Source organism: Schistocerca gregaria, chromosome 7 (assembly GCF_023897955.1).
Source record: "Schistocerca gregaria isolate iqSchGreg1 chromosome 7, iqSchGreg1.2, whole genome shotgun sequence".
In the NCBI taxonomy this organism is placed as follows: Eukaryota; Metazoa; Arthropoda; class Insecta; order Orthoptera; family Acrididae; genus Schistocerca; species Schistocerca gregaria.
This window is the reverse complement of record NC_064926.1, coordinates 537,439,236-537,460,995: the sequence shown is the minus strand read 5'-3', so window position 1 is coordinate 537,460,995 and position 21,760 is coordinate 537,439,236. Positions and strand designations below refer to the sequence as shown.

At 41.1% G+C, this 21,760-nt stretch overlaps 1 protein-coding gene across 1 annotated transcript in view; it reads left to right on the top strand.

The window, feature by feature from the left end:
• Positions 1 to 21,760, top strand: part of LOC126281511 (transmembrane protein 184C) — an 80,884-nt gene that overhangs the window by 36,305 nt on the left and 22,819 nt on the right. Inside the window, exon 6 of the mRNA XM_049980534.1 lies at positions 5,107 to 5,209. Within this exon, the coding sequence (XP_049836491.1) occupies positions 5,107 to 5,209 (103 nt within the window). The remainder of the gene's footprint in view (positions 1 to 5,106; positions 5,210 to 21,760) is intronic.

Here is a 21,760-nt window from a genome sequence, read left to right as displayed (position 1 = left end):
ACTGTAGTAGGCATGGGCTTCGTGTCTATCTTGGCCACAATAATGCGTTCACTATGCTGTTTGTAGTAGCTTACCCGCATTGCTATTTTCCTATTCATTATTAAATCTACTCCCACATTACCTCTGTATTCACCTGACCAAAAGTCTTGTTCCTCTTGCCACCGAACTTCATTAATTCCCACTATATCTAACTTTAACCTATCCATGTCCCTTTTTAAATTTTCTTACCTACCTGCCCGATTAAGGGATCTGACATTCCACGCTCCTATCCGTAGATCCTCTTGAGTAGTCCCCGCCCGGAGATCCGAATGGGGGACTATTTTACCTCCGGAATATTTTATCCAAGAGGATGCCATCATCATTTAACCATACAGTAAAGCTACATGCCATTGGGAAAAATTACGGCTGTAGTTTCCTCTTGCTTTCAGCCGTTCGCAGTTCCATAACAGCAAAGCCGTTTTGGTTAGTGTTACAAGGCCAGATCAGTCAATCATCCAGACTGTTGCCCCTGCAACGACTGAAAAGGCTGCTGCCCCTCTTCAGGAACCACACATTTGTCTGGCCTCTCAACAGATACCCCTCCGTTGGTTGCACCTACAGTACGGCTACTTGTATCGTTGAGGCACGAAAGCCTCCCCACCAACGGCAAGGTCCATGGTTCATGGGGGGAGGAACTTTATATGATCATTCCATTTTAAATCACTCCTAATGTGTACTCCCAGGTAATTTATGGAATTAAGTGCTTCCAGTTGCTGACCTGCTATTTTGTAGCTAAATGGTAAGGGATCTATCTTTGTGTGTATTCCCAGCACATTACACTTGTCTACATTGAGATTCAATGGCCATTCCCTGCACCATGTGTCAATTCGCTGCTGATCCTCCTACATTTCAGTACAATTTTCCATTGTTACAACCTCTCGATACACCACAGCATCATCTGCAAAAAGCCTCAGTGAACTTCCGATGTCATCCACCAGGTCATTTATGTATATTGTGAATAGCAACATTCCTATGACACTCCCCTGCGGCACATCTGAAATCACTCTGGAAGACTTCTCTCCATTGAGAATGACATGCTGCGTTCTGTTATCTAGGAACTCCTCAATCCAATCACACAATTGATCTGATAGTCCATATGCTCTTACTTTGTTCATTAAACAGCTGTGGGGAACTGTATCAAACGCCTTGCGGCAGTCAAGAAACATGGCATCTACCTGTGAACCCGTGTTTATGGCCCTCTGAGTCTCGTGGACGAATAGCGCGAGCTGGGTTTCACACGAGCGTCTTTTTCTAAATCCATGCTGATTCCTACAGAGTAGATTTCTAGTCTCCAGAAAAGTCATTATACTCGAACACAATATGTGTTCCAAATTTCTACAACTGATCGACATTAGAGATATATGTGTATAGTTCTGCACATCTGTTTGACGTCCCTTCCCTGAAAACGTGGATGACCTGTGCCCTGTTCCAATCCTTTGGAATGCTACACTCTTCTAGAGACCTACGGTACACTGCTGCAAGAAGGGGGGCAAGTTCCTTCGTGTACTCTGTGTTAAATCGAACTGGTATCCCATCAGGTCCAGTGGCCTTTCCTCTTTTTTTAAAATTGTTTCTCTATCCCTCTGTCGTCTATTTCGATATCTACGATTTTGTCATCTGTGCGACAATCTAGAGAAGGAACTACAGTGCAGTCTTCCTCTGTGAAACAGCTTTGGAAAAAGACATTTAGTATTTCGGCCGTTAGTCTGTCACCCTCTGTTTCAGTACCATTTTGGTCACAGAGTGTCTGGACATTTTGTTTTGATGCACCTACCGCTTTGACATAAGACCAAAATTTCTTAGGATTTTCTGCCAAGTCAGTACATAGAACTTTACTTTCGAATTCATTGAACACCTCTCGCATAGCCCTCCTCACACTACATTTCGCTTCGCATAATTTTTGTTTGTCTGCAAGGCTTTGGCTATGTTTATGTTTGCTGTGAAGTTCCCTTTGCTTCCACAGCAGTTTTCTAACTCGGTTGTTGTACCAACCGAGCCAGAAAAGAGGCACGATTCATACACTCGTAACGTGAGCAGGACAGAATATATAAGTCGCACCACCTAAAACGCGAAATACAACGCTTGGAAAGTGTTCTGAGGAGCAATGGGTACCCCACAAATGATCTTAGAAGTGTAACAGAGCCAAACACTCGGCAAAGTAAGAAATCAGAAAAATAAATGAAACTTCCTGGCAGATTAAAACTGTGTGCTGGACCAAGACTCGAACTCGGGACCTTTGCCTTTCGCAGGCAAATGCTCTACCAACTGAGCTACCCAAGCACCACAAAATGTCCCATCCTCACTGCTTTACTTTACAGAAGCTCTCCTGCAAACCTTGCAGAACTAGCACTCCTTAATCTGCCAGGAAGTTTCATATCAGTGCACACTCCACTGTGGAGTGAAAATCTCATTCTGGAAACATCCCCCAAGCTGTGGCTAAGCCATGTCTCTGAAACATCCTTTCTTTCAGGAGTGCTAGTTCTGTAAATTCAAACTGACAAGGAAGATCAAAGAATATCTTAGATCAGCAAAGGAGAAAAGGGGCCCACTTGCAATGTCAGGAATATACCAGTTACCATGCACATGTGGAAAAGTTCGTGTTGAAATTACTGGATGATCAATCAACAACAAGATCAAAGAACATAAGCGACATTGTAGGTTGGGGTAGGTGGAGAAATCAGCCATAGCACAGCACACGCTGAGTGAGACTGACCATGTAATAAAATTCACTGGCTTGGAAGTTCTGACTGTAGGGAAGTACTATCACATCCACTTGTTCATAGAAGCTGTAGAAATACTTACACACAGGAATAGCTACAACATGAAAGAGAAAAGCCTTAAGGTAAACGGATCCTGGCTTCTCGTACTGCAGCTAGCGACCGTTGTAGGTAGCAAGAGAACCGCACCGGAAATGACTGCGGAGGAGCTCTTTGATGTTGGCGCGCCAGGTACATATAGCCTGCGGGTGCGAGCTTGGCTCCAGTTCATCACCGGCAATGGAGGGTGAAGCTTTGACAATACCAGCCACTCGTGCTGATGAAACAACAGTAAAATCTCAGACTAAAGTCATCCAAACAACCCAAAGAGGCAGTTTGTCAACAAGTGGCCACGAAAGCCTTAACAGTTTTGTGTAGTTTTGAGAGGTGTGAGGCTGGCACTTCACAATCCCAGCCATTGTCAGCTTTACAGACCTTGAAGCCAGTGCTTCTGATTCAGGTAGCCCCTCTGTTGGCCATAGTGAGACTGATTGGATGCCAATCCAGTCTTCCAGCCAAGGCAAAAAATCTCTGGCAGTATCCAGCATTCAACCTGAGTCCTCCACATAGCAGTTTAGTGCACTTACCTTCTTTTTACAACTGTGCTGTGGAGGCTGGCTTCAAAAGGCAACTCTCAAACAATTAAACTTGATCAAAGTTTGTGCAATTTTGCAAGCAAATGATATACAAGAATTACCTTCTCTTAAGTCAAGGTAACCTTGTGAAGTTAGGAAGGTCCTGGATTTGCAGGATCAAATGCTAGTTCCATGTTGGTGGTGGTGGTGGTGGTGGTGGTGGTGGTGGTGATGGTGGGGGGTGGGGGACCTTACTGACAATCACATATAAAAGGTGTGTCCAAAAAGTAAGATGACTTTATATTTTTATGAAAAAATATTTATTTATTCATCAATATTCATGTTTCCCCTTCAAAGTAATCCCCCTCAGATACAATACACTTGTGCCAACATTTCTTCCTATCCGTGAAGCACTTGTCATAAGCACTTTTTGGTACAGCCTTGAGTACTTCCAGCGATGCAGTTTTTACTTCCTCAGTCATTGAAAATCTTCATCCTTTCATAGGTCTCTTCAGTTTTGGGAACATGAAAAAGTTATGGAAGACCAAATACGGTGAATATTTTGACCAAAAAATCTCTCACAAGCAACAGTGAATGAGCAGGTGCATTGTCGTGATGCAAACACCATGAATTGTTTTTCCACAATTCTGGAAAATTATTACGTATTGCTTCTCGCAAACAGTGCATAATGTCAAGGCAATACTCCTTACTGACCGTACGACCTAGAGGAAAAATTCATTTTGCAGTACACCACGGTAATTGGAAAAAAAAAAAAAAAAACAGTGAGTAAAACTTTGACATTTGATCGAACTTGGCGTGCTTTTTTCGATCTTGGCTCTCTGGGATGCACCCATTGGGGCAATTGGGCTTTGGTTTCAACGTCATAACTATAAGCTCATGTTTTGTCACCAGCTGTGACCCTTTTGAGCAAATCAGGATCATCACTGACATCATTCAAGAGCTCCTGTCACACGACAGTTCTTCTGATGAAAACTGAGAAGTTCTGGAACAAACTTTGCTGACATATGTCTCATGCTCAAAACATCCAAAAAAATTGCATGACATGAGCCAACTGAAATGCCAACATCCTCAGCAACGTCTCTTATGGTAATTTGAAAATTTTACAAAACGATTTTCTTCACAGCTTTGACATTATCATCTGTTTTGATGTGCTGGGTCGTCCAGAGCAAGGTTTGTCATTGACATGTTCTCAGCCATATTGGAAGAGCTTGTACCACTTGTAAACATTATTTTTACTTAGACCAGTCTCATCATATGCCACTGTCAACATTTCCAGTGTTTTAGGGCACTTGATTCCATTTTTAACACAAAGTTCAATGCCAAATTCTTAACTCCAATTTTTATAATAATTTAAAATCAGCGAGCATATCAAAACACGTCTAACCTTTCAATATGTCAAAAACATAGAAAGTATGCTGCACACTTGCAACTATGAATGTATGTTTGGGACATGTGTACCTACATAATAAAACAAAAAAAAAAAAAGATTGATAATCAAATGTGCATTGCCTGTGCAATTTGAAAAGTCACCTCACTTTTTGAACATCCTTCATATGACATATATAACTTCATAGAAGTTCTGTTGTGATCGGAATGAAATAATTCACTGTGAATAGTTATTAACTTTAGTGGTTGCTGAAAAATAGTCGACAGATTCTGTTAGCTTTTCTTTAAGTGTACTAATTTTATCTTATTTTTATTCTTTTCTTTTATAGCCAAGGAGTGATTATAGCAATACTTGTGTACACTGGAGTTATATCATCTGTATTTGATGCTTCAGATCATGATACCATTAAGGACATCTCATCAAAATTGCAGGTGAGCTAAAGTGTAATTAACAATGAAGGAAATTGTTTGTAGTGGATGCATTATTTAGTTATCAAAGGATAGTTTTGCTCCTCAGTCTTTTTTGTGTGAGGGTCACTCATATAAAATTTGATGCTCAAACTACTTACATTCTTGTTGTATACTGGCAGTTAGTGTGTCCAGCTGGCTACAGTCTCTTGTACTCTACGTCACTTATTTAAACTAACACCACTCATCCATCCTAGCGGCAGCTGCCAGCATTAATTTCTGCCCTCAGCATATTATTATGTGTGTGCAAGAGTAGTCAGTGCATGTTACATGAAACAAAATATTAACACTCCAAAGAGAGAGAGACCAAACTGATTTTTTTCATTTCAGAAATTTGAAATTTGTAAAAGAAGATGGTCTAATCTGGGACACTATGACTGTGGGATTGTCGTGCCCCTAAACATTCTCTCTTTTAAAACTGCTCGACATGTTGAAAACCTAGAGTCTTAACCTGCTATCCTTTAGAAATTATTTTACTGCTTGACTGAAAAGCTGTATAATTACATGAACAAATACATCTGTAGCTTGTTTATTAAAAGCCATGCAGTTCATTTTTACAATTGATCTTTGGGTTCAGTAAAACTTTTCCTGTTAGCCACAACGAGAGACCGCACTTGTAGTGTGTATCTTTACACTGGCTTGTTCCTCACTGTAATAAACAAAGATATACAAAATTCTCTTCTACTGACGATATGAAACCTATGATATTCATACTCATGAAGCTATTATGAAACACCGTGGAAATTACCAATTCAGATCCAGCCATTTATGCATACTTACAGTACTTTTATTTGATGTGTTTCCAGAATTGTGTCAATATACTGAACATCTTCCCATACTGTAAATCTAAACTACAGCCTCATGCTTCACCACCAGACAGACAGAAAATCCGTCTTTCTTTGTAGCCACTCTCCAAAAAGCTGATCATGATCATCTGTCCTTTGCATAGCAGCCAAATTTGCCTCAGTTGATACTCAACTTTCTTTTTCATTCATTTATTCATTCATTCACATGCACAGCATGTTCCATAAATCCCATAATGAAGAAGACCATTCAAGTATGTGAAACTTAACTCAGTTATACATTAATAGGTCATGGCAGGCTATTTATGTACATTATGATAACAACAAAAGATGACTCATTCTAATGTACTCACACTGATTATTGTGGGAATTACTAGTTGATTGGTTTATATTTATAAGTATGTTTGTTATGTGAAAAACCTTTACTTTGGAGAAGACCATTGCTCTTCCTCTTAAGCTGCTCAGCTGCAGTTTTTATTTAATATGTCAAGCAAAGCATTTATGTAACTGTGCACAAAACATTATCAGCTGTTTTTTTTATATTCACAAAGTCAAGATCTGCATAATACAAAAGTAATTAAGTGGATTTATGTCCTTGAGTCCAAATATTTTGATAAATCGTGGGAATAGTGGATAATAAGATATTTTTAATTTTGTTTTTTCAGTATGTGGGGTATTTTCCATTTTCTGCTTGTTGTCCACGACCTACATAGAGTCTTTTCCACCAAAATATGAAACTCCAGTTTGAACTCTAAATAATGATGCATAGTCCATATGGAGATTATTTTTCTTCTAGCACTGTGACTGTGAATTTTGCAGTTTATCCTAAATTCATTCTTGTTACCGCAAATAGTGTTATGGAGCAATTGTACTGGTGTATAAGAGTAAGAATCCTTAGTTTCCTGAAGAGGCCTACGCAAAATGCTTGGTTACCAACTTTATGCAGATTCTTGTATACAGAGATGTAGAATAAATACTTTTCTTACCTTAAGTGCATTTCCTCAGTTGATTAACCTGTAGTACAATATAGAATGCAAAGTATTCTCTCATGTGCATTTCAACAGAATGAGATAGATTTCAAAGATCATGGGAAGGAGGAAGATGGATCAATAATTAATGTCACTTGCTTAAGTCCACTGTGATAAATGGGTGTCACCATTGAACATTTTAGTCTCTCAAGAAGTAAACCTCAGCAAGTCACAAAGATAACTCAAGGAGATCAGCATTAGATTATAGTGCAAAGGTTGAAATGCCATCATAGGCAAAAGAGTTACTGAGTTACTGCTTTTCAGCAACCTAATTATTTTTGTGATCTCCTTTTTACAATTTATTTGGCAACAGTGATGTCTGATGGTGGACTATGCAATACCTATCTAAATAAATCTAATGGGTCTGTTTGTAGTGGTCTATTAGAAAAATGACTGACTTTAGGAGCCAAGATTTGAATTTAAGACCAATTATCCTCACCAAGTTTATTAATTTCATTCCTAACAATGCTCCAAGATGCCTTTGCTTTATTCTCAGAACTTATAATTTTGTACACATAGTACATGGTTTTTACCTTGTTGATGACAAGGTGAAAAATTTTGCCATACTGCTTAAAGTGAGCCATTATCTTGATTGGAATTATCCTTGCCATTGAATAAAACTCTCTGTTCCTGGCACAGGACACTTTGATACTAGATATTAGCCACTTTTTCTCTCAACTTCCACTGTGATTGTCCCTATTCATTGTCAAGGAAAACTGGAGTCGTAGTGTTGTAAGCAACTTGTTAGCAAAGAATTAAATTTCCTATGTGCTATATGCTCTTGGTAAACTTCTTCCCATTATTTATCCAATAAATTCTCTTTGACATGAGTCAGCATTTATAATTAGTGAAACTGAATTTTTTCTTCCTTAAGTTAACTTAATTGATGGGCTGGATTTATAAATTAATTACCAGTCACTTTTCTTCTATTCTAGTTGGGACTATTAGTAAAGCCGGACATCAGTAACTCCAGATACCTTCAATCAGTACTATCCAACAGGAATCAAAATTGAAATTGCACATACTATCACTATGCAGATATTTCTACAATGTCTCGTCAGTATACTCTCTAATTGCCTGGTTGACTTTTTGGAGGCCTGCTTACTTCCAGATTCATTGTGTTTTATGTTCCTGAGCCTATTAGTAAGTGCTGTGCTAAAGGAGCTGATCAGCACATTAGTCATATAACCACTCCCTATTCTGTATAGTTTGCCTATAGTAATGTGATAGCAACTTGTGCAAAAGTACACCTGGTCGAATTCTGTTATTTCAGACTATTTTGTTGTGCTATAGGTCATCTATAGAAAGTCCTTTATTTTTTCAGTTTCTTGCAGTGGTAGAAGAAATTCATCTTTATTGCTCATTAAATGTCAGGTATGCAGCACATAAATTCCATTTCTTCTTATAAGATTTCAGCTGTATATCATTCAGCTGTCTTCAGAGTAAGCGAAAACATGAAGATGTTCACCTTTCTTATTCTACCATCTTTTAAGTTTTGATGGAAAAAATGTTATGATTGGCACTCTTTGTGTTGTCCAAGTTGTTGTCTCTTGTTTCTTCACTGATTCTTGCAGTTAAGTTTTATCTATTAAGCAGTTGTATTTCTGGAAACATTTAGTATGAAAAGGACCCAGACATAATACTGGAAACCTCAGGGGCATGATAGACAGTGCCCTAATTACATTGAATGCTTCTGGAAATTAGTAACCTCGTAGTGGAAACTATATGATGTGGTAATCAATGTGCAATGTTCGTCACCAAGGTCTTTCCCCAGAAAGACTAAATCATCAAACTCTGCACTAAGCTTAAAAATACAAGTTGCCTGATATCCACTACTCAGAGAGTTCTATACTACTTAGACATTTCCTTCCTATGACTAGGCCCTAGCTAGGCCTTTTCTTATCAATGCTTTCCTGAACTTCTTGAGTTCTGTACACACTTACAAAAGTATACACAGAATGAACAACTGTGGAAACTGCCATAGAGTAGCAAGAAACGGTCAACTACGTGAATCTGCCTACAATTGTGGAGCAGCAATGCCATTTGGGATCAACGTGCAGCATGTGCTGGAGTCACTTGGTACAGGACAAGTACAACCCCAAATCCAGGTTTTAACTGCCTGCCACCCTGGTTGCTGTAGAGGCTCAGAGATTAATTTTAATTTAATGTAGCAAGAAAGACAAGGTTGCATTCCCACATATGTTTTTAATACAGTATAACCCCATTTGTATATTCCCGGAATTAACGTTTTCCCGCTGTTCATGGCATTTTTTTATCGCTCCCGTCAAATTTCCTATGTCCATACCCGATTTTGCGTCAGCATATTTATAATTTTCCCACAATTGATGCATTATGAAAAAATGTTTGTGGAGAAGAAAATGACGCTGGCTGTTCAGTAGTGTTTACAAATATTATGTGTTTAAGTTTCTTGACACCAGAGCACTCTACTCAATGGATTTGAACCGGTAAACGTGTAAAAGTTGGAACAATTCATGCAGTATCTCCCGCCGCTGCCAAGCTCTCCTTGGCACGGTGGCTGATGGGAGTAACTAGATTCGTGCAAATAAAGATATCGTGATCAATCACAACAATTTCCAAACTGTCTCTACTGTGCAAACGCAGGTTTGTGATTGTTGTGACAATTGTCAAACCATATTTACCGTGCTTCGGCATTTGGCCACTTGTAGTGCTAGTTGACATTGTCATGCACTTTGCATTGCTCAGATGTTTTTAGTTTAAACATAGCACTGGTTACCTTTTTTTTCATGCTGAGCAAAACATGTTCCAAGAATTTATTCTCATTGTCAAGTGCAGTATTTACGTATGTATTTTTCTTGATATTACACAAATAGTGAGTGAGTGTTTGCGTGTTTGTGGTTTTCTATGTAACTGAGGAGGCACAGTACTTGATAAACTTAAAAAGATGACTACCGTAGTTACTCGAATCTAAGCTGCACTTTTTTTCCGGTTTTTGTAATCCAAAAAACCACCTGCAGCTTAGAATCGAGTGCAAAGCAAGCGGGAGTTCTGAAAAATGTTGGTAGGTGCTGCCACAACTAACTTCTGCCGTCGAATATATGTAGCGCTACAAAGGCATGCTTTGTAGGCACAAAGATAAATTAAAAAAAAAAAAAAAGGTGGAAGATGAGTTTTTTTTTCTCCACCCCGAGTTTTGACCACTGCATTTTCATACATTATCCAACGAAGTAAATACAAATTCCGTATTGTTCATCTTCGAATGTAGCAGCATTTCTATGTACTACGAAAATCCGACTGGCAAAACTGTTTGGGTTGTTTGTCAATATAGCCAACTCTACGTTTCTGAATTTTTTTCCTACCAGTGAGAAGAGATGGTTGCTGATAGGAACCTGATGAAATGTGAATCACATGCAGTATTCTCTTCATCATAAGAATAATATGAATATAAACATTTTGCCATGTATTTTTTCGTGTTTGCTGCTATCTCATTTAAATCCTGTCTGCCTAATAAACTACGAAACTAGAGTGAGACAACAGCAAATGCGGAAGAATATACGTATCGTGTCATGTTTATATTCGTGTTATTCTTATGCCTAATAGTGATACAGTCAGAAATGAAGCAAGGCAACTGACTAGATTTTTAAATCTAAGATGACTCTAATTTCTGTGTGGAGTTTGATGTACTAAAGAAGCGGCCGCAAAGATTTTCAAACGGAGAAAAATTTTCGCCTAACTCTCGTTCAGAACATGTTCTATCATACACAGTCTATTATTCGGTTCTTATTGATCATTATCAAAGAAAGCAGCAGTGTAAGTAACAGCAAATAGCAGTCTCTTGCCATTGTTTCACTAATGAGACGATTCCCCTTTTCTTTTTATATTGTTAGCGGTGGTAGCTCGCACAAAAGCAAGCCATGTCGCAAGTGGTGACAGGCCTTCAACACGCACTATTAGAATGCGACAAACAGTTCATGACACAGTACAGTAAAGCATTTTCAGCTTAGAGTGACGTAAACACCTATAACAAAGAAAACAGCACTTACCAGATCAAAGCAAAGTAAGCGATCGATTCAGACCAGACGAAGCACATGAAAATGGAAGGGTACCCGTATAAATACAGACAGAGCGCCTGACACATAGCAATGGCTACCCTGGTAAAGCTTAACTGCTAAGCTTACGACTCGAACCAAACCAAACTACTGTAGCTGTATCGTCATTCATTCGATGTAAATTGTGTCTCATATTACAATGGACCAATTTTGTTTCGATTTGAAGGTGCGGCCTAAAACTTTTCTCTCCCCTTGAATTTCGGGTCTCAAATTTCAGGTGCGGCTTAGATTCGGGAAATTTTTTTTTCCTTTATTTTGAGTCTCATTTTTCAGATTCGGCTTAGATTCGAGTAAATATGGTACAGTGCAAAGAGATGCAGAATAACACACATTCAAACACCACACAAAATATTTATGTACATATTTGCACTTGACAATGAGAAAAAATTCTCAAAAAGTGCCATGCCGAGCATGAAAAAATATGCAGAATTTCATTATTTAAATAATGAATGGTGGCTGCAGGCTTTCAAAAACATTTTGTATGACATGTGAAATTGAGTCAACCTTTCCTACTTCCTAGACAGTTATCAGTTCCTGTTACATCAGCGGTTTTATTAGATAATAAACCTTTATTATATAATAAATAAGTCCCTGACAAGTTGTGGCAGAGCGCCACATATATGTATTTAAGGAAAGTGGTTTTGTATACTGATGAATAATTCGTCATGTGAGGCTAGAACTGTTAAAGTGTGACATGTTTTGTGCAGTGAATATTAACATTTGGAAGAAAAAGAAATTATTTCTAGAGAACTAAAGATACTGATATTGAACCTTCTTTATTTTATCTGTGTTGGTCAATGAAAAAGATCAGAGGCATTGTATCATGTTACTCACTCTCTTGTCTTCGATTCTTGTATGGATGATAGACGCCATTGTACACCAGATATAATTGTGTTTAAGTTCTGTAAAACTGTTCAGTATATAAATAATATTTCCATATAATAACATTTCCTTTTTTGTACAGCTCGCTTCTCTCATATTAGTAAATCAATATTTTGTGTAAATTTGTTGTTTTGGCATATGCTCCGGAGGGAACCAATATTTCTCTTGCAGCATAGGTCAGTCATTATGCCGGCAAAACAACTATTCTTATTAAATCATTTATTAAATGTAAATCTAAATGTAGGAGACTTCTCTGTTTTTCCCATTCAATATTCTAAACCCAGTAAAATTAAATTAAAGCTTTAATCATTAATATTTTTGTTGCATTGAGTTCCGTAAATTTTCGATGGACCACTTAATGACAGATGACAAGAATCTGCTTAGCTTTGCCTTCCTGATGATGATGATGAGTCCCATACTCCGTTTACCGAGCGTAGGGGAGCGACGCGGGAGACCCGCGCCGCCATACTAGGCAAGGTCCTAGTGGAGGTGGTTTGCCATTGCCTTCCTCCGACCGTAATGGGGATGATTGATGATGATGATGAAGACGACACAAACACCCAGTCATCACGAGGCAGGAGAAAAATCCCTGACCCCGCCGGGAATCGAACCCGGGACCCCGTGCTCGGGAAGCGAGAACGCTACCGCGAGACCACGAGCTGCGGACTTTGCCTTCCTATGGCAACTGGTTTAATTATGTACCAATTTTAAAATGACAATTAATACCTGAGATATTTCTGTTTTCATGATAAGTAATAAATTGCTTTGATTATTTTTTTTATTTTTTTTTTTTTTTTTTGCCTTCCTAGTGAAAAATAATCAAAGCAATTTATTACTTATCATGAAAACAGAAATATCTCAGGTATTAATTGTCATTTTAAAATTGGTACATAATTAAACCAGTTGCCATCAATCCCCCTGAGAACTAATTTTTATTACAACATTCCACATAATATACACAGATTTTTAATAATAATACGAGCCACACACACAAACTTAACCATAGAAGGTGGTGAGTGGCACAGTGGCATACAGTGTTTCAAAAATTGTTACGTACGCACTGTGTATTGAGTTTGTCGAACAGTTTCATACTAACCAAGATCAGAAGCCAAAGCTAATTATGACCATTTCTCTTTAAATCAAGTACCACAACAGAAACAGGAAATTACCATTTTATGTCATATTATCACCCAACAAAAAAAATATTATTTTTTATACGACTGGCGCCCAACATTGAGCACCCCAAACCCACAAATGCTTGTAAGTGTGTGTGTGTGTGTGTGTGTGTGTGTGTGTGTGTGCGTGCGTGTGTGTGTGCACGCATGTGCGCCGTGCGTCCACACACACACACACACACACACACACACACACACACACACACACACACACACGGAGCCGTTGAATCTTGTAGTAGGCATACCCGTGTATCTATGAATCACAGTCTTCTTTACATTCAGACACACAGAGAAGAGTTTCCATGCAGTAGCATTTTGTCTACAAATCTTCGAAGAATGTATTGTGTTCTACAGATGCTGCAGTACAAGTGAATAAGAGCTTGCTTAGAAGTAAGTCCCCACGAAAGCAATTGGTCTGAGCAGCAATATGTGATGCTTCCTGTGAACCACGGAATGTAGAAGATGACCAGGTTTGTTCCACCAAAACACACTTTGACAAGTAGCAAGAAGAATATACTAAACAAGGTAAGGGCCAGCACACAGCCTTTGAAGCCTTGATGAACTCATTGTTGCACAGAAAATGAATCAAACGTTCCTCTGCCAAATACCAAACCATCCTCCATATCTTTGTGGAAACTCTGATCATCCTCAGGAGTTTTGGAGGACATTCTACTTCACTAGTGAAGTGTACAGTCCCTCTGTGCTGGCTGTGTCAGGAGCCTTGTGTAGGTTGATGAAAGCTATGAAAATGGGGTCTTCTGCTCATACCCCATTTCCAGAATTTGCTGCAGTGTCAACAGTCAATAACTGACCTCAAAACCCTTGCTGAGACTTGAGAGTTCACATGCTTAGCAAGCTTCTCCAGTCTGCCTAGCACCACATGGGCAAACATTTTTCCAATGACACTCAGCAGTGAAATTCAGTGGTAGCAGTTGCAAGCACCATCACCACCTTTACCTTTGTGTGGTGTGATGGTGTTGGCATTGCATTGAGCATTTTCTGTTATGCAGTACCCTCATCCCAAAATTTGAATAGGATTTTGTAGTGCACTTGGAGGAGTAGTGTCAGCTTGATAAGTTCAGTGTGGATATCTTCTTTACCCAGGCGTGTCCCACATATAAGACATGCAACAGTTCTTTGAAGCTCCTCCTTAATAGGTATGGTTTACAGCTCTTGGAAAGTTGATGTTTGAGAAATTGCACCTTTTTTTGCGCTGGTTTGGTTGGACATGAATAGATGATCGAGTACTGATCCACCTGTCATTGCAGTTGTCGATTACAATCTGTGATGGCCGTTCCATTGAACGACTTGAGTGGGGCAGTCTTCTCAGGATGAGTCCAAGAACCCTATTGATGCCTGAGTATACTCTATTGGTGTTTCCGGTGTTGCCACATGCCTGTACCAGTTGCTAAGCTACTGCTGGCATGGCCCTCCATGTCATGTGACACAAACCCTCTCACCCTCATGAACATTGCTGCATTAAGGAGGTATCTTCTAAAAGCATATTGAACATAAAAAATAAATAGCATACATGTTAACTTCAAGATGAAGAATAACAATATTATGTTATATATAGCTGATAATTCCTTAAATTAAATCACCACCATCATCATTATTTTTCTTTGTATTAGGAGGTCCATTGCAAATCTATTTCCTGCAATCCATTGCTTCCGTCTTAATTTTGCTGTATGTTCTGTCATCCATCACATCATCCAGAATCTAAAATCTCCTCATGATGTAAGTTCTCTGATTGCCTGGTTGTCAGATCATTTTGTTTGGTGCCCTCATGGGTTCAGCATTGATTTACTGGGTACCAGCTTGGCGATCCCAGAATTCCAGAGCTGGGGACTGGTAAGCACCGCCAATCCCCTGTCACTGTAAGCACTGGGTATGCTTCAGCGACATCTGGGGAGCGCGGTGTTGGAACATTGTGTCTCTTAGGAAACAGTCAATCTTGGCTTGACCGCCAGGATCGTGATGAGGGAATAAACCTCTATAAAAATAAACTTCAATCTGAAGGTGTGCTGCACACTGACGGGAGGCATGGCTGTTGAGGTGGAACAGTCATTAGCGGGCAGCCTCTGGGGAACCTGTTGCACTTCAGTTGTATAACGCTAACTCAGGTATGAGGGGCTCTGTTTGAGTGGACCCTTATTTCCCTAGCTGCTCGTGGGGCTGAGATGGAACCCTCAAAATTATCTTCTTCTCCTCCCAGTGGGAACGGTGTACCGCCTGGGAGTATTCACACTCATGCATCCAAAAGAATGAGAGAGACTAGTCCTCCTGATAATAAGAATACTTTGGACTGCAATAACAGGGCCCATGGAGTCGTGAATAACAATGTGTTTCTGGTGATAAAGAGGAATGTGGGGACATTTGAAAAAGTGTTCCCCTTTTATATCCATAACAGTTTTTAGAGCCTTGCTGGAATATTAAAATCTATAAAACGATTGTGTAATGGCTCATTGTTGGTCAAAACTAAAAGGTCAAAGTAGGTAGACTTCCTTAAGAAATAGCAGAAACTGGGTACTGTGATGATATTGTTGAGATGCACACCCCTCTCAACTCCAGTAAGAGCGTCATCACTTACCGAGATATCGTGGATATGGACATAGCAGAACTGAAGCAAGAATGGGCATCCCAGGGAATAGTCGATGTGGAGCAATGAATACATAGGGATCAACTGAAAAGACTGCCACTTTTATAGTCACATTCAATTCTCCGACACTGCCTAAACTTCTTATATGGCAGGGTTCCTTTCATGTAATGTTCGGCCTTACATTCCAAACCCTATGTGGTGCTATAAATGCCAGCATTTCAACCATACAATCACCAGGTCTGGGAATGAAGTGATCTGTGGGAACTGTGAAAAAGCCACTAAAGATGCTGGGACTGACTGCCCGTCTCCGGCGATATGCACCAATTGCTCTGGGAACCACCCAGTCTGGAGCCAAGACCACCATGTTTTTGCTGAAGAATGCAAAACACAGGAGAAAAGTGACCAGGCAGATCCTCTATGCCTAGGTCAAAGAAGAATATAACGCAACAAATCCCCGTCTTTGCCACTTCAGTCTTCCATGGTACAGAAATCTATTCCCAAGGCAGACACTTCGACACAGACGACGCCTAGTGTGCGTATATCCACCACAAGCACCTGTACTAACACATGTATATATCAAGGGGAAAAGAGCAAGGACAAAGCATTCTAGGCAGCTGTGCCAGGAAAGACCAACAACAGTTCTGCAGTGAGCATCCAGAAGGTAAGAGAAAAGCAGTGCGCCTCTCAACGCCCTCTTTCCCCCTCATCCTCGAAGGACAGTGTGAGCGAAAGGCTCATGATGTTCAGGTCAAAACCTGTCCCAAGCACCATTAGACATCATTCTTTCCTACCTGACTGATGAGGAGAATATCATGGAGTTAGATAACTTGGATCCAGGCAGCCCCTCCACTCACCCTTGCTCTTCAAGTGCTTCACCTCCCCAGTAGTGCAAAGATAGGGGTAAATTAAAACCACATGGATGACATGGCTTCCATACTACAGTGGAACACGAATGTGTTCCGGTCTAATGTGGAGGAACATAAACTCGTAGCACAGGCACGTCCTTTGTGGTTTTGTTTACAAGAAACACATTTTAAAGATACAGATGTCCCTGTGCTACAGGGATATACGCTATGCAGCAATGACGACTTATCAGGGGAAAGGGCCAAGGGAGGTGTCGCAGTGTTTGTCACGAATGCGCACTACTCCTCTGCCCTCCCTTTGGCTACTGACCTGCAAGCATTGCAGTTCAGATTCATGTGTGTCGAAGAATCACTGTTTGCTCAATGTATTTACCTCCACAAGATGCACTAGACTCTGAGGATCTCAGAGATTGTATCGCACATCTCCCGTGACCATTTCTCCTGCTGGGAAACTTCAATGCCCATCATGTTCTGTGGGGCTCGTCCAATACTTGCCTTCGGGTTTGGGTTTCGGAGGGCCTCATGATGTCTCATGGGCTGTGCATCCTCAACACAGGTACTCGCACATATTTCTCTACTGCTACTGCGTCATTCTCAGCCATCGACCTCTTTTTCTATTCTCTCACCCTCACTCACTCTGTTCAGTGAGAGGTCACTGACGATCTTCATTCTAGTGACCACTTCCCAATCCACCTTCACCTACGAACTGGCTTACCATCTGTAGTTAAGCACCCAAAATTGATGGTCAGCAGGGCTAACTGGACAAGTTTCAGCTAGCTGGCTCTGTTCTAACAATGCGACAGCATCCAAGGATGGGTGGACCACATCACGAGTGATCCATTGTCCCACTGACCTCTCCATCCCACAGTCCTCAGGTCATATTATGAGGCGACCAGTACCTTGGTAGACAGGTGACTGCCATTCTGCAATCTGGGAAAAGCATGCAACTCTTCAACATTTTAAATGCCTACCAATAGCAGAAAACCTTAGGGCCTTTTGAGTCGTGAGGGCCAAGGCTCAACGATTCATTAGGGAAAGTAAGTAAAGGTCATGGCGAGTGTCCTGGACTCCATCAATCATTCCGCTTCTCGTATAAAAGCAGCTGTTTAGCAATAGTAGCAGTGCTGAAACAGGGATGCTTCCAAACAACACCCAGAGACATCACTTAGACACTGGCCAGACATTTTGCACAAACTACTGTCAATGCAAGCCAGGATCAGGCATTTCGTTGCTATCATGTGACTGTGAAGAGCGAGAAGTTGAACTTCAGGTCCAACAGTTCTGAGGCCTACAACTCCACTTTCTCCTTGTGGGAGCTCAAATCTGTACTGACTTAGATTCGTGACACGGCATCCAGTTGTGACCAAATCCAGTACTGCATGCTTCAACTCCAAATGTTTTAATCTAGTACGGCAGACAGGCAACTTCCTCAACTTGTGGAGGGAGGCAATTCTGCTCCCTCTTCTCAAACCAGGATGAGACTGGATGTCCCAGTAGTTATCAGAATATCACCTTAACTAGTTGTGTAGGAAAGACCCTGGAGCGAAAGGTTAACCATCGTCTGGTCTGGTGTTTAGAGACCAGGCAACTGCTTAGCTGTTCTCAGTGTGGATTCCAAACATTTCGGTCCACTGTTGACAATCTGACCTTCCTAGAGGTGGCTATTCAGCAGGCTTTCCTCTGTAAGCATCATTGTATCAACATATTCTTCAATATAAGTAAGGCATACGGTACTACTTGGAGACACTGTATTCTCGCACAAGTGCATCAATGGGGCTTTCATGGCCACCTCCCCATCTTCATATGTCTTTCCTTTTTCAGCAGTTTTTTAGGACCTGAGTTGGTGACAAACTGTCTGATCGATTTGAACAGGAGAATGGTGTTCCTCAGGGCAGTGTTTCAAGTGTTACCCTCTTTACCATAGCCATCAACAGTATCACATCTATGGTAAGGAGTCCTGTACAGTGCTCCATGTTTGTAGATGATTTTGCTGTTTCCTGTTCCTCCTCCAGTTTTGCAACAGCGAGCCATCAGTTGCAACTTACAGTGCGGAGGTTAGAGAAGTGGGCTGCAAAGATGGGTTTGCAGTTTTCCGCAGATAAGTGTGTATGTGTTCATTTTAATCATTCTCGTCATCTTTTTAATTTGCCTGCCTTGAATGTGGGGGACACTGTCCTGCATTTTAGGGACACAGTGCGGTTTCTGGGCCTCATTTGTGACTCCCAATTGCTGTGGTTGCCACACCTGCGAGACCTGGAAGTCAGAACCCTGAAGGCACTGATCACATCATCAAGTGCCTTAGCCACAGGTCTTGGGGAGCAGACAAGGTGCATCTCCTTCAGTTTTATCAGGCTTTCGTGCATATGCAGCTGGACTATGGTTGCACAGTGTTTGGGTCAACAAGGCCCTCTTACTTCAGATCATTGATGCTGTCCATCATGGGGGGCTGGCCATGGGTGCTTATTGGACCAGTCCCATACCGAGCATCTGTGCTGAGTTGGGAGAACCACCTCTTACCATCTGGCACCAGCTCTTCGTGGTGCATCCGGCAAGTAAGTTCCTTGCAACTCCAATTTCACCTGCACACCATACAGGTGCTTGTCCACCTCTGGAATGCCTTTTTTCCAACCATCCATGAGCCACAATGCCATTTGGGATGCACATGCAGTGTGTGCTGGAGTCACTCGGTGTGGAGCCAGTACAACCGCAAATCCAGGGTTTTAACTGCCTGCGCCCTGGTTACTGGAGAGGCCCAGAGTGATTTTAGATTTGGTGCGGTACACGAGAGATTGCACTCCTGCTTCCATTTTATAGTGATATTCTCTGATATTTTATGTGAGTACCATGACCATGTTGCTAGTTGTACGGATGGGTCTAAGCAGGGGGACTCTGTTGGTTGTTCTGTCGTTTCCCTATATTGTGTCCTCAAGATCAGACTGCCTCCAGAATACACCACCTTTGATGCAGAATTACTTGTGATCTGGTGAGCACTGGAGCAGATGAGACATTCTCCCAGTGTTAGATTTCTTGTCTGCTCAGATTCTCTGAGTGAGTGCCCTTACTCTCTCCAACGTTTGTACCCAGAATATCCATGATGCTCTCCTACAACTATAACGACTGCGGAAGGAGGTATCTTTCTGCGGAGTGCCTAGGCACATCGGAATTTGGGGGAATGGGAAGGCGGATTGAGCAGCCAAGGAGGCGAGTCATGATCCTTTGGTATCTCAGTGTGCTATGCCTCTGCATGCTAACACTTCACTGTTGAGGTACAAAGTCATGTGTCAATGGGAAGACAATTGGCTGGCAGTGACTGATAACAAGCTCCATGTCATCAAGCCCACAACTCAACTGTGGAGTACTTACTTCCAGCCACGTCAGCGAGACGAGGTCCTTCTTACTCGTCATCGCATAGGCCACAGCCCTATGAAACACGGATTCTTACTCTGGCGAGAAGACCCTCCAATGTGTGGTGCTTGTGGCGTGCAGATCATGATGGGCGATATTTTATTGGACTGCATTTTATTTGCCGACCAGTGGACTGTGCTGGCAAATCTGCCATCTATTTTATGTAATGCTCAAACGAATGTGGTTAGGGTTTTAAAGTTTTGTGAATTGTCCAACGTTTATAACAAGATTTTAGGGAAATGTTCTTAATGTGTCAATGGGTGGCTGGCTAGTCCTAGACCTTTTTTTTGTAAATGGTCAGCCAGTCACATGTCCCCATGTTTTTCTTTTAGTTCTTCTGTGTTTTGTTTTCTCTGCATTTTAATTTCTGGATTAGCTCTCTTCTCTCCTAATTGGTTTCAGTGCATGTGAGACAGAATGACTGTGTGGTCATTTCAAGTGCATGCGTGTACAACACTTTTAGCTCATCTCCACATTCATTTGTTTTCATAAGTGTAAGGGCACTGATGACCTCACCGTTGGGTGCCCATCAGATCCACGCGTGAGAGTGTGCCCCCCCCCCTACACACATACACACAGCCTTGCTAAGATTATAGCCTCACTCTCAGTTGATGAGGTCATTCTTGTTAAGAATTTCTGTGGCCTCTTTAACAACACTGTCCCAGTATTTGGAAGTCTGTGCCAAGATCCTGGTATGTTTGTACTCTATCGTGTGATTCTCGGACAAACAGTGCTCTGCGACCACTGACTTGTTGATATACATCTGTTGAGTGTACCGCTTGTGATCTTGAAATAATGCATGCCCTGTGAACTAGTGTTTTTTAGTACCCTATTTCACAGGGTGGTCACAGTTCTCTGTATTCAAATACAGGTCAGAGTGCATTTTCTTCAGATACACATCGTGGCCCAGGATGCCATCAGCTCTCCTCTTGATCATGATGTTCAAGAATGGTAAGCTTCCTTCTGCTTTGGTCTCCATAGTAAATTTGATGTTGGGATATATGGAGTACAAATTTGTAAGGAGTCAAGAAGGTTGTCCATTCCATGGGGCCAGATGATGAACATGTCATCCACATAACAGGAAAAACAAGAGTTTCCTTTTGAAAGTCACCAGGGCTTCCTACTCAAAGTACACCATACACAGATTTGTGACCACAGGTGAGAGTGGGCTGCCCATAACATCTCATTCCATTTGTTCATAGTATTCGCCATTAAACAGAAAATATTTTGAGGTCAGGACAAGCCTGGAAAGGTTGGTGGTCTTCTCATCAAATTTCTGACCAAGAACCTCTAGTGACTCCCATAGAATAACGAAATGATGTCCAAACTCAACATGTTAATTGACTCTTTTGTCCTGAAGTTTTCAAGGTGTTTTACAAAATCCACAGAATTGTGGAAATGATGAGTGCATTTACCCACATAAGGACTTAGTATTTCCTTCAGGTGTTTTGCCAGCAGGTGCCCTAATGTAGCTGACAATGGGATGCAATAGTGTCTTGGTGGGCACAGCTCCTTGAGGTAACAGTTTCTTGTCCCCCCCCCCCCCCCCTCCTCTCTGGTCAATCTGTCTCCTTGAGAGGAACTCTAGTCTTGTTCACCACTTTCTTTGTGGCATCAATGTTGACCTTCCTGTAGGATTCATCATGTAGTAGGCTCTGCATCTTCAAAATGT